This window comes from Gekko japonicus, unplaced genomic scaffold (assembly GCF_001447785.1).
Source record: "Gekko japonicus isolate JY-2015 unplaced genomic scaffold, Gekko_japonicus_V1.1 scaffold103, whole genome shotgun sequence".
Taxonomy (NCBI): domain Eukaryota; kingdom Metazoa; phylum Chordata; class Lepidosauria; order Squamata; family Gekkonidae; genus Gekko; species Gekko japonicus.
This window is the reverse complement of record NW_015160210.1, coordinates 1112003-1125961: the sequence shown is the minus strand read 5'-3', so window position 1 is coordinate 1125961 and position 13959 is coordinate 1112003. Positions and strand designations below refer to the sequence as shown.

Below are 13959 nucleotides of genomic sequence, written 5' to 3'. Positions count from 1 at the left end.
CTTAAGTCCTCCGAGGATCTTTATGTGGTGTATTCAATCTGACCCAATGTAGGTATGAAACGCAGTGATTGAAACACCATGTGAAGCTTCGTCCTGGGCTAGGATCCAAATCCCCCACTTGTAATTGGTAGCCCAGGAAGAGCCGACCAATCACCAACGCCTAGTTCCAGAAGCGGGAACGAATGTGATTGGACCTTATCTCTGCAACCTCATAGGTTGATATTGTGTAGTAGGGCGTGGCTACATTAGCCGGGAGAGTTTAAAAGTGGAACAGCTTCTATGCAAAAGCTGTTCTGGCTATTCATGTTGATCTGTTTGGAGTTGAGTTAGGAGTTGCTGAATAAAGTAAAGGAGTTTGCTGAAATCACTCTCTGACTCTTTGTTAAGTAACCGACGTAACAATTGGCGAGGAGGATGGGCTTGTCTGGGGGAGAATATAATGGATCTTTGTTTCGTGGCAACGATTCGCAGCCCTGTCAAGGCGCCTCATAGGTTCAAGGTCCACCCAGCTCCGTTTCTTATGCAAGAATGTACTCTCAGGATATCTGCACTATGACCCCCTCCCAAAAAAACCACGCACACACTCATGCTTTTGAAGGTCCGGACTACCTTTCTGGGCCACTTTACCTCTCTTATTTGGCAAGCAATACCAGGGGGGGAAACACACGGGGAAAATCGTTTGCAGCCGGTCAAGCCCCCGTCGCGGAGCACACCAAAAACGTACCAACACAGAGAGATCGTCCAGTTGGAAGATGTCGTCGGGAACGCCGGAGTTCTTCAGGCAATTGGCCCGCGCAACGATGGCCTGGAGGGGTGGGTGAGAGATGGATGGAGACATTATGTAGAGGTGGACCATGGCTCAGTGGAAGAAGAACTGCTTGGTACGGAGGAGGTCCCAGGTTCAATCCCCAGCAGCATCTCCAGTTAAAAAGGGACCAGGAAGGAGGTGATGGGAAAGACCTCTCCCTGAGACCCTCGATCGCTGTAAAGAGGGGCTGTGGCTCAGTGGCAGAACATCTGCTTGGCATGCAGAAGGTCCCAGGTTCAATCCCCGGCATCTCCAGTTAAAAGGACCAGGCAGGAGGTGATGGGAAAGACCTCGGCCTGAAACCCTGGAGAGCGGTAAAGAGGGGCTGTGGCTCAGTGGCAGAGCCTCTGCTTGGCAGGCAGAAGGTCCCAGGTTCAATCCCCGGCATCTCCAGTTAAAAAGACCAGGCAGGAGGTGATGGGAAAGACCTCCGCCTGAGACCCTGGAGAGCTGTCGAGAGGGGCTGTGGCTCACTGACAGAGCATCTGCTTGGCAGGCAGAAGGTCCCAGGTTCAGTCCCCAGCATCTCCATTTAAAAAGGACCAGGCAGGAGGTGATGGGAAAGACCTCCACCTGAGACCCTGGACCAGTGGCTGCCAGTAAGAGTAGACGATACCAGCCTTGCTCACAAGACTCCATGGCTTAGAGGGAGCACGGTGTGGACTTAGGAGCAGTTTGTGACATTCTGGGTGCGGTCAGACGGCATGCTGAGTGCAGGTTAAACTGCTCCTGTTCTGACCGGATTATATTTGATCCTGGATAATCGCGATCACCAGGGGTCATTTCCTGCAGGAGTGCACAGGAACGGAGCTCCGGCAGTAAAGAGCCCAGGGGGCGGGCACATGCAACAAGCCCCGCCCCCTGCTCCCAGCAGCCCTCAGTCAGAGCCCGGTCCAAAACAGTCCAGTGGCACCTTTAAGACCAAGTTTTATTCAGGCACAAGCTCTCCCTCCTCTGCGGGGACAGATCTGCACGTTCCACTCCCCCCCCCAATAGCCAGCAATCCAAAACAGTCCAGTGGAGCCTGAGCGGTGGGTGTTGCCTTCTATGCTAATGAGTTATGCTAATGAGTTATGCTAATGAGCTCCTGCACCTCTTTTTCTAAAAAATGACCCCTGGCGATCACACTGATCTCCCTTATCTCGCCTCACCGCGCAGTCACATCGCTCCCCGGCGTCTACACTACCGACACACTGGAGCGTGTGTCGGCGGTTTTTAATTCCCCACCCTCAGTTAGCGCATGCGCATAGGCGCTCATCCATAGAATGGGGGGGCGAAACTACCATGGCGCATGCGCAGAAACACCAGAGCGAATCAATCCAACCCCTCCAACAAAAGACTTCCCTTTAAACGTTTGATCCGAAAATGGCCTCCGTGAGATCCCGAACTCAGCTAAACTCTAAAACAAGTGACCGTTTAAATGTCGGTTTTCTAAACACGGTAGCGGAGCTTAGCCTATGCGCGCACCACCGACGCATTAAAAAAATGGTGGGTGAAAAGCGGAAGCCTCTGGCAGCTTTTGAGCAGGGAGGGGGTTTAAACCAGAAGTGGTTCGACACCGGAGGAGCGATCACACAGGGGGGAAATGCGGCTTTAAACGGGAGAACTGTGAAAACACCACTTTGGGGCCTGGTAACAAAATACTCCAGGTTAAAGCGGTTTTGAGCCGGAAACCAACAGCTGGGGACGGGAGGCAGATGTTGACTGTGTGATCGTGCAGATAAAATCCGTTGCTGAACTGTCACGACACCAGATCAAACAGCGCATCTGAACGCAAGACAGTGATGAACTCTTACCCGGAGGCAAGGGAGGCCAGAGAGCTCTCCGTGGAGTGTGGTGAGGTTGTTGTGGCTCACAGAGAGATGCTCCTGTTCGGAAAGAAGTAAGGAACAAACACAGTTATCAGTGCAACGACCCTGCGAGGGAGGGTTATGCGACCAGACCAAGTCAGGGAACTCGGCTCTCTGTGGTCTGGGCTGGACACTTTGACTGCCGCACTCCCGGGGCCGGAACCAGTTTTCATTTCTAACACAGAATGCAACACCCTGAGTGGCCGAGCTTCCCTTACACACGAGTAGACACACACACATCTCAAGGCCACAAAGGGAGAAACCCAATCTTGCAAGTATACAAGCCGAGGCTTGAAAAACCTCCTGGTGGCAAAGAGAACACAGATCCGCCGGCTCACGCGGTCGCTTCCTGAAAACGGCAAGTCGGTTTATTTATTTCTACTGATTTTATTTATTTCATTAGATTTATAGTCCGCCCTCCCCACATTGTAGGCTCAGGGTGGGTACCCGCATATATGTATTCATTAATTAATGCAGATGTACAACATTAAAAACATATTACAACACTCAATTCAGAATCCATAAAATCACCATCCTAATATCATTGAAACATTTGCATTCGGAATCCCGCCAGTTTGGATTCTCCAGGCTGAATCCCCGAGACGGTCCGTTCCCAAAGTCACCAGCCCCGCGACCCCCAAAGCACCCACCCTACGCGCAAGACAAGCCCCTTACCAGCTTCTGGAGGGCAGACAGTTCTTCGGGCAGGTAGCAGAGGCCAGTCCGGTTGAGTTTCAGCCATCGCAAGCTGGTCATAGACTTCACATGCTCGGGAAAATAGCCGCCCTGAGTGCAGATCGGTGAGAAAGAGGGTCAGATCAGGTGCCGTCTGAGAGGCACGGCGTCTTGCATTTATCCACCGAGTACAAAACAAACAGGGCCACTGACACATAACCTGCAGTTTCACACCGGCCCGTGAAAAATAAGAAAGTTGCATCAGATGCAGTGTTCCCTTTAAGCTGAATTACTGTGAGCTAGCTAACAGTTTTTTAGCCTCTAGCTCACACATTTTTGTCTTAGCTCAGGAAGGATGGCTCCAGAGCAAACTAATTTATGCAGTAGCCAAATCGGTCGCTCGCAACTTTAATGCCAATAGCTCGTAAAGTAGAATTTTTGCTCACAGGCAGGGGTCTTGTTGTAGAAAAAGAGCTGCCGGAGCTCATTAGCATAACTCATTAGCATAACTTATTTGTATATGCCACGCCCCCTGACATCACCGGAAGTGACAGAAGGCCACACCCCCTGACATCACCGGAAGTGTGTCAGAAGGCCCGGCTACTTACCCTCCTGCTTCATCCTCATTCCCAAACGGAATGAGGATCGAAGCAGAGGGCGGGGTAAAGAAGGGGGCGGGGCTTCACCACGTGACCACCCCGCCCCCTAGAGGTTCTCTTCCGGAGCTCCGTACCTGAGAGCTCCCCCCCGACTAGAGCCCTGCTCACAGGACTCCACAGCTTAGAGGGAACATTGACCACATGTAGAATTCTGCTTCAGCACCCCACTAACTTAAAAGCCTGTGGCGGTACCCAGGGGTCATCTCATGCAGGAGCACACAGGAGCGGAGCTCCGGCAGTAAAGAGCCCAGGGGGGCAGGCACATGCAACCAGCCCCACCCCCTGCTCCCAGCAGCCCTCAGTCAGAGCAAGAAGAAGAAGAAGAGAAGAGATTGGATTTCTCCCCCGCCGTTCACTACCCAAAGGTGTTTCAGAGCGGCTTACAAACTCCTTTCCCTCCCCCTCCCCACAACAGACACCCTGTGAGGCAGGTGGGGCCGAGAGAGCTCTGACAGAAACTGCTCTTTTTCAAGAACAGCTCTTATCAGAACTACGGCTTGCCCAAGGTCATCCAGTAGGTGCGAGTGGAGGAGTGGGGAATCAAACCCGGTTCTCCCAGGTTAGAGTCCGCGCCCTTAACCACTACACCAAACTGGCTCAAGAAGCAGCCAGGTAAGCTGCAGAGCCCCCCTCCCCGGCCCCCCGGTCCAAAACAGTCCAGTGGCACCTTTAAGACCAAGTTTTATTCAGGTACAAGCTCTCCCTCCTCTGCGAGGACAGATCTGCACGTCCCCCCCCCCCATAGCTAGCAATCCTAAACAGTCCAGTGGAGCCTGAGCGGTGGGTGTTGCCTTCTGACACACTTCCGGTGATGTCAGGGGGTGCGGCATATGAAAATAAGTTATGCTAATGAGCTCCTGCACCTCTTTTTCTACGAAATGACCCCTGGCAGTATCCATCCCACCACACACGCATGCATTTACTTTACTTTAACGATACTGTTCTTAACAGCTCTGGAAAGTGTCACACTAAGACTCAAAAAAGAAGGGGATTTATTTAATACATGGACCAATATAATATAAAAATGTAATGATTTTAAATCTTGTTCAGCTGAGAAAAGAACTTGGCAACTGTCAAGGTGAGATTGAAACCCACCTCTGCTAAAAGAAACCTCAAGTTACCCAGTTCACACCTGGAATCCTGGATATAAAGTTTTATCCAACTATCTCTTGCCTCATTAAGCAAATCACAGTCAAAAAGACCAGGGGTGTTGAACTCATTTGTTACGAGGGCTGGTTCTGACATAAATGAGACCTTGTCGGGCCGGGCCATGTGTGTCATAAAATGTAACGCCAGGTAGCGGAGATAGAAACTTTATAAAGGACACAAACACAAAGGGTTTTTTTTAATTTAAAATAAAAACTTGCTTAGAACATTAGCACTCTTGTAATATTTTCTTTATTTAACAGTGTCTGATGACTCGCACCTCTTGTTCTGAATTATTGCATCAAAATGTCTGTACTCTTTTAATCTTGAGTATGCTGTTCAAGTGCGTATCTGTAAGCTGCAAACCTACTTTTGATCTATCGATGTTCACCACAGAAATCTCACGCTCAGAGGTCTGAGTCCAGGACCCAGGTCAAAACATGAAATGGCTGAGCGATTGAGAGAGTCTGGCAGCAGCAGAGTCTGGCAGCAGCAGCAGAACTGGAAGCAGGAGATGGGCCAGTTCCACTGCGGGCCCGATGGAAGCCCTCCGGGGGCCTGATCTGGCCCCCGGGCCACATGTTTGACACCCCTGGAATAGACAATGTTGAAGGGTGTCTATTTTGGCCAGAACTGTATTGACACAGTCGCTCAGAGTAATGTGCTATATTTAAGTGCCCCAATAGCTCCCTGGACGGAATAGCATTCAATCTAGGCAGCATAAATTGTCTGTAGCGTGGAACTGTCAGGAAAAAAAATAGGATGGAAGAGATTGTGGTAAAGTTAAACTTAAATATAAAGGTGAGCGCACTCTGTGTGCTCTTATCATGTTAATAATAATAATAATAATAATAATAATAATAATAATAATAATATACTTTATTGTCATTGTACATAGTACAACGAAATTACAGATGCAATCATTTCGGTGATCTACAACCATACTCATATACACTCACACAACCATTCACAACCATCCCATAACTCCCTTAAGGTTCGCATTGCAATTTAAACCACCAATGTCACCCAAATTCCAATTTCAGACAGCATTTAAAGCAATAATAGCTCTCAAATAAAAACTACTTTTAATCTGTTTGTCCTTGTTTTAATTGTCCTATATCTTCTACCCGAAGGCAGCAGTTCAAACAGGGAGTGTTCAGGGTGTGACAAAACCTGCAAAATGTTCTTTGCTTTTTTCAAACATCGAGAGCTATACAGTTCCTCCAGGAATGGGAGAGGGCAGCCAATAATCTTCTGGGCTGTGTTGATAACTCTCTGGAGTGCTTTCCTCTCCACAGCCGTACAGCTGGCAAACCAGGCACAGACGCAGTATGTTAAAATGCTCTCTATTGAGCAACGATAGAATGACATCAGTATTTTCACACTCAAGTTATTTTTCTTTAAAAGTCTGAGAAAAAAGAGCCTCTGCTGGGCCTTCTTCACCAGAGCAGTGGTGTTAGCGCTCCAGGTCAAGTTTTGCTCAATAATCACTCCCAAAAACTTAAAAGTAGCCACCCTCTCCACACGTTCTCCACCAATAAACAGTGGCTGGATGTCCATTTTGTTCCTCCTATAATCCACTACCAATTCCTTGGTCTTGGTGGTGTTGAGGATCAAATTGTTTTCCCTGCACCACACACAAAGCCATTCCACCTCGTCCCGATAAGCAGACTCATCATTCCCAGAGATGAGCCCCACCACAGTGGTGTCATCAGCAAACTTGATGATGGTGTTATTGGGGTGGGTGGGGGTATAGTATCCAATTTTTCTAGGCAGTATTTATTTATTTATCAGATATATACCCCGCCCTCCCCGCAAACCAGGCTCAGGGCGGCTTCCATACAAGCTTGAATACAGCTAAAACCATACAATTATTTAAAACACAACAGATAAAAGAAATACAAACACAAAGTGCAGGTGGCAGTTAAAAGATTAACTTGGATGGCTTGTTTTCAAAATGAATTTCCGCTTCCCAGATGTTCTCAGATGTTCTTCTGCTTGTAGTTTCTTGTGGCATCAGCTCGATGTTCAGACCGCGAGCCAGGGCTCTACGGCAGCGGCGGCCCCTAATTAAATGCCTGGCGGAAGAGCTCCGTCTTGCAGGCCCTGCGGAACTGAGAGAGATCCCGCAGGGCCCTGATCTCCTCCGGGAGCTTGTTCCACCAGGTAGCATACGATTGAAGAGAGAGCAGCTGAAGGCCCTCGTTCTTTCAGACCATGAGGGGAGATTCCTAGAGTATGGATACGACACATAACCAATGCGCATCCATTTATTTAATCCTATCCTGCTTTCCTTCCCACAGTTTCGGAGAACATCCTCCATTCTCTCACGACAACAGCCCTGTGAGGCAGGCCAGGTCAAGAGTTTGTGACGGGCCCGAGGTCACCGAGGGGATTCGAACCTGGTCCGCCACTCTGCGCACTACGCCACACTACCCCTGAGGTCTAGCCGCCAAAGCATGCTTCTACCCCAATGGCAAACTGTCCAGGGGTGGAATTTTCCAAGGGTTTCTCCACAGCTTTGGGTCAGCAACCTTTTCTAACTGGAGAGCCCAAACTATAATAATAATAAATAAACTATGTTGAAATTCAGAGCTGCAGATTGACAAACAGCCAGTATAAGAGAGAATCTATTTGCATAACCAATATATAGAACTTTAGATTACTGATAATTAATATGTGGATGGACAACCCATAAAATTCCCACACTGCAAATACTGGCAGCCGCGAGTCCCTTATTAGGAAAGCGGCACACGCGAGCTCCCGCAATAATTCATAAGTATACACAACAGCATAGTGCGCAACTGTTCTAGCGCACCAGCATGAATCTCCGGATGGGGCAGACCTGGACTCTGGGCAACTATTCACCAATACCGTTTTCCCTTTCTGCAAAGCTTCTCTAAAGAAGCTCTGAGATGAAAATGTCATAAGATTCCTTTGGATTCCTTGACGTCAGGCTAGCCTGATTTCATCAGATCCTAGAAGCTAAGCAGGACGAGCCCTGGTTCGTACTTGGACGGGAGACCACCAAGGAAGTCCGGGATTGCTACGCAGAGGCAGGCCATGGCGAACCACCTCTGTCCGTCTCTTGCCTTGACCTGGACGGCCCAGGCTAGCCTGATCTCATCAGATCTCAGAAGCTCAACAGTGTTGCTCCTGGTTAGTATTTGGATGGGAGACCCCCAAGGAATCGCTTACCCATGAAGCCCGCAACAAGGTAGGTTATTCATCTTCCCAGTTTTATAGATGACCCTGTCCCATCACGGGGGACGCCGTGACAAATGTTGCCTTTATGGCTTCCTCAGGCTGTTGTTTTGCAATTGGAGGATATAAGGAGAGAGGGAAAGGACAAAGACCACGAGAAAAAGTCTGCGTCAGAGCACAGAGAGGCCTAGGCAAAAAAATCAGCGCCAAGGCTTTCTCCCAATAGTGGTCATGCGTGCACTCATACAGCCTCCCTCCCAGAGGAGGGTGCCCCCCCCCATGTCCCGGGTGGAAATGGGAAACGGACTCAAAAACTGGAGGGGTGTGAGGCTCCTCAATCAGGTCACACCACACAGGGCTTCAGGAGAAGGTAACTGTTTATTAGCGTTTCCAGTACTAAAGAACACGTGTACAGATTGTGTCAGGAATGACCGTCAGTATAAAGGCCTCTGACTTATAGTGAGATCAAAACACCCCCCTGTAAGCGTAAGCCAATGATTATAGTTCCCGCGCGCGGGCACAAGCAAGCGGGCAAAGCGTAAAAATCGTTACCATTCCCAGCTGAGAAAAGTGCAGCTGGAGACTGCAAGGTCAGGCATGAGAGAGCGCAGAGAAGCTGGAGAGGAAAGAGCGGAGAACGAAGAGGAGGTGCACCCCTCCACATTCCAGGTCTATGACAGGGCTACCTGCAGGGCTTTTTTTGTAGAAAAAGCCCAGCAGGAACTCATTAATATAATAGGCCACACCCAAGAGCAGAAATTCATTTGCTTATTAGGACACACCCCTGACAGCACCGTTCATTAGCATATTAGGCCACACACCCCATGTTCGCAGACATGTGGTGATCCAGCCACACCCACCTTTTGCTTCTTATTCTGTTTACCTTGTTTGTTGTCCAAACCCAGGGCTTTTTTATAGCGGGAACTCCTTTGCATGTTAGGCCACACACCCCTAATGTAGCCAGTCCTAATGAGTTCCTGCTGTTGGGTGTGGCCTATTATGCTAATGAGTTCCTGCTGGGCGTGGCCAACTTGGGAGCCAGCCGGAACTCCGTTCCTGCGCGTTCCTGCCCAAAAATAGCCCTGGCTACCTGACATCGGGTGACTGGGGGAAGCTGTAGAAAATGGGTTTCCAAAGCCCACCGATTGGTCAGATTGGCACATGGATCAATCTGCCCAGCTGTGCCAGCCCTGACCCGGGCCTTGCGACAAAGCAACGAGCTGAACTTGGTTCAAGCCGAACCAGGTAGCTGGTATTGGCTAACCCAAGTGTTGTGAGAAGACCGGAGCAGGGGGGGCTAGCAAAGATAAACCCCGAGAGAAGGCGGGACCCCTGCACCCGGAACACGGTTCCCGTTCCGACACTGACTCGCTGCAGAAAGGGAAGCCGACCGTAAAGAACCCAGGGAGACGACTCTGCCTGTTTGTCCCCACAACAACCCTGCAAGGTAGCTTAGAATGAGAGACGGCGATAGGCCCCCAATCACCCAGCAAGCTTCCACAGCCAAAGAGGGAATCTGAACCTTGCTCTACAAAATCCTGGTCTGACATTGTGAACGCTACCCCGCATGGGCTGGAAGGGGAGGGTAGTTCAGTAGCTTTGCACACAGAAGGGCCTGGGTTTGGATCACTGGCATCTCCAGCTGAAAACGGATTGCAGCCAGAGCAGTGTAGTAGTCAGAGTGCCGAACTAGGTTATGAGAGATCCAGGTTCAAATCCACACTCTGTCAGGGAAGCCCACTGGGTGACCTTGGGCCAGTCACACGCTCTCTTAGCCTAACCTACCTCGCAGGGTTGTTGGGAGGATAAAGTGGAGAAGGAGAAGGAGGAGGAAGAGGAGGAGATTGGATGCATACCCCGCCCTTCACTACCTGAAGGCGTCTCAGAGCAGCTTACAAACTCCTTTCCGTTCCCCTCCCCGCAACAGACACCCTGTGAAGTAGGCGGGGCTGGGAGAGCTCTCTCTCGAGAACTGCGCTTGAGAGAACAGCTCTGAGAAAACTTGTGACTGACCCAAGGTCAAACTGCGCTTGAGAGAACAGCTCTGAGAAAACTTGTGACTGACCCAAGGTCACACCAGCAGCTGCATGTGGAATCAAACCCGGTTCTCCCAGATTAGAGTCTGCGCTCCTAACCACTACGCCAAGCTGGTGTTGTAAGCCACTTTGGGTCCCCAGTGTGGGGGAAAGCGGGTTATACATGAGGTAAAATAGAATAGAAGGTGTTGAGAAATACTTTTCTCTGCCGGGAAGCTAGCTAGATGGCCCCGAGGGCATGACTCAGTATAACCAGGCAATTTCAAATGTTCAAGGTATGCATCAAGGAAGCTTCAGAGGTCAGACTTTCCTGTCTTAGCACATGACCTCAAACCCGGTGTTTTTGGAGGGAGTCACTTCACACGTTCAGCTCTGGTGACCACACGCGGACCAAGAGATGTGCGCAATCCCACTCTAAATAGACCGGAACTCATCTCGGACGTCATTCGCTCATGAAGTGGCCTATGACATTCTCCCCTTTCCTCCATTTTATCCTCACAACAACCCTACGGGGTAGGGTGAGGCCGGGAGTGCGCGCCTGCCCCAAGGACTCCCTGCAAGCTTCCATGACAGAGTGGGGGTGGGTTTGAATCCGTACCTCCCAGTTCCCCGTCCAACCGCACTGGCTCTCTTTACCCACACGCAATCCACCAACGCTGGGAGCTATACAGAAATTGCTAGCTGGCAAACGCCCAAACCTGTCATTTGAAGAGACAGACCCGTCTGGTTTGTTGCTTTTTTGTTTTTAAATGCCCAAACCATGATTAAATGTTAAATGCAGGGCCAAAAACTGAGGAACAAGCGATGGTCCTTAAAAACGCTCTTAACGTGGCGTGGGAATCTAGTCTCCAGCTGGAATAAAGCGGGAGCGATGCTCGCATGTGATTATGGGGAGAAGGTAGAAACGTGCCCCCTAAATTTAACATCTAAGAAGGGGATCCTAATCGGGGTAACACCCTTCTATCGCCAGCGGCTTCAATGTGCTTAAAAGGGTGTCACTCCACTCAGGAGTGTGCTGTGTGTTTGCACATGTATCATGCGCACACCCATTTCCTGCCACCACCACCCCGATTCCCCTTCCCTCTTTCTGCTTTCCCTTCCTGTCTCTCCACTGCTTAAATTGGGACTGTAAGCTACTCTGGGCAGAGACCTGTCTTCTTTCCCCCTCTACCAATCCCAACGTGTTAGAGAAATAAATTACTCCATTCATAATACCAATTTTTAAAAACATATATATTTATATAGCACCAGTATTCTGCACCATAATTTACAGAATACAAAGGGGATCTTTGTTTAGATTGTAAACTCCACGGGGGCAGAGACCTGGTCTATGTGTCTAAAGTATCGATCAGCAAACAATTGCGACGTTATTATTATATTTTTCTTCACTTCATTTAAATCCCCCCCCCTTTCTCCCAGAGGGGCTCAAAAACTGGCTGACATTGTTCCCGTCTCCATTTTATCCTCTCAAATGAGAGCCAGTGTGGTGTAGTGGTTAGAGTGTCGTGGAAGCTCGCTGGGTGACCTGTGGCCGGTCACATGCTCTCAGCCTAGCCTCCCTCACAGGGTTGTTGTGAAGATAACAAGGAAGAGAGGAGAATGATGTAAGCGGCTTTGGGAGTCCACCGGGGAGAAAGGCAGGGTATAAGTGAATAAATAAAACAATAAACAACAACACTTCAGGGTAGGCTAGGCTGAGGGGGGAGGCGATGGTTACCCAACAATCTTCCATGGCACAGCAGGGGATTCGAACCTGGGCCTCCCATCCTTCTAACCATTACTACTGCACATCTGTAAAATGGGTGCATATAAATTTGCTCCATAAACAAATGAAGCAAATAAATGTATTATTAATAGCCAGCGTGCCGGGCTACTAAACATACATTCTTTTACAGACCACAGGGGCCTGTGCATTGAACCAAAGTTTTCCCACCTCAACAAGTTTTCTGTTGAACAATATACGAAACTATAAAACGGGGAGAAAAAGTTCTCAGAGCAGTGGCAGACGGCAACCAAGTTTGCAGAGAAATGGCATTCTTCCCAGGCACAAAGCCACAGGGGGGACCCACACCAATGTTCTCTCTTAGTGTGAGCGAGCTCACAGTTTTTTAGCCTCCGGCTCACCCATTTTTGTCTTGGCTCAGGAAGGATGCGGACCCAGAGCAAAACTAATTGATGCAGCAGCGGAATCGCTCGCTCACAAGTTTAATGCCAGTAGCTCACAAAGTAGAATTTTTGCTCACAGGACTCCACGGCTTAGTGGGAGCATTGACCCCATGCGCATCATGTGCGGTTTGTATGAAAGGGCCAAGGAGCATTGACCTTATTATTATTATTTTTTTAAAGTGGGATTTAAACCACGCTTTCAGGCGTACACGGGTCAAACACAAAACCAGAATTATTCAGGACATGCTGACGTACGTGCATTTGATGTATTAAAAGTCCTGTTGGGGTAGCCACCAACGCTCCCTCTAAGCCGTGGAGTCCTGTGAGCAAAAATTCTACTTTGTGAGCTGCGGGCATTAAGGTTGTGAGTGAGCTACTTGGCTACTATGTAAATTAGTTTGCTCTGGAGCCTTCCCTTCCTGAGCAGAAACAAAAATGTGTGAGCCGGAGGCTGAAAAAAAGTGAGCTAGCTCACACTCACTCAGCTTAGGGGGACCACTGTTAGCCACGTCTGAATCGCTTCTGTGGCAAAAACAAAATTCTGGGGGGGCTCCCACTCGGGGATGCCACCCTCCAGGCGGGACCTGGGGATCCCCTGGAGTGACAGCTCATCTCCAACCTGCAAAGGTCAGCTCCCTTGGAGAAAATAAGAACATAAGACCATGAGAGACGCCAATGTTGGATCAGGCCAAAGGCCCATCCAGTCCAACACTCTGTGTCACACAGTGGCCAGAAATACCAGGGGCCATCAGGAGGTCCAGCAGTGGGGCCAGGACACTAGGAGCCCTCCCACTGTTGACCCCCCCCCCAAGCACCAAGAAGACAGAGCATCACTTGCCCCAGAGTCCCTATCCATACTTGGTGGCTAATAGGGGCCACTGATGGACCTCTGCTCCAGATGCTTTTCTAATTCCCTTTTGAAGCCGTCCAGGCTTGTAGGGCACTTTGGATGCCTTGGAGGGCGGACTGTATGGCATCGTACCCCACGGAGGCCCCTGTCCTCCCCAGGCTCCGGCCCCAAATCTCTACGGGTTTCCCAACCTGGAGCTGGCAACCCTGGCAAACATACACACACACACCGCGGTGGCCAGGAAGGACCTGGCAACGTTTCCACTCGACTCCTGTGTTTTGCCAAAGAGCTCTGCTTCTTTCTCAAGCTTGCAAGAATCCGCTTCCTTGCGCGCTGGGACCTTTTTCTTCCCACCCAACCCCAATCTCCAAAAAAAGAAAAAAAAGAGGCCCCGATCCCTCCAAAACGACGGCCGATGCCAGCCTCCCTCCTCCGCCGGCCATGAGCCTGAGACCAGGAGTCTAAAATTAGCCGGGGAGGCGCCGGGCCTGGCGCGGGCTGTCCCCTTTCTCTTCCGACGACCCCCCCCCCCCCCCGGGCACAAAAACTTACCTTCAACTTCTTT

The 13959-nt window shown here is 49.9% G+C and overlaps 1 protein-coding gene across 1 annotated transcript in view; it reads right to left on the bottom strand.

Moving 5' to 3' along the window:
* FLII (flightless I actin binding protein) overlaps positions 1–13959 on the bottom strand; it is a 61131-nt gene that overhangs the window by 46934 nt on the left and 238 nt on the right. The window contains exons 2-4 of the mRNA XM_015409433.1: positions 3334–3444; positions 2605–2676; positions 725–805 (exon numbers count right to left, since the gene is read on the bottom strand). Coding sequence (XP_015264919.1) covers positions 725–805; positions 2605–2676; positions 3334–3444 — 264 coding nt within the window. The remainder of the gene's footprint in view (positions 1–724; positions 806–2604; positions 2677–3333; positions 3445–13959) is intronic.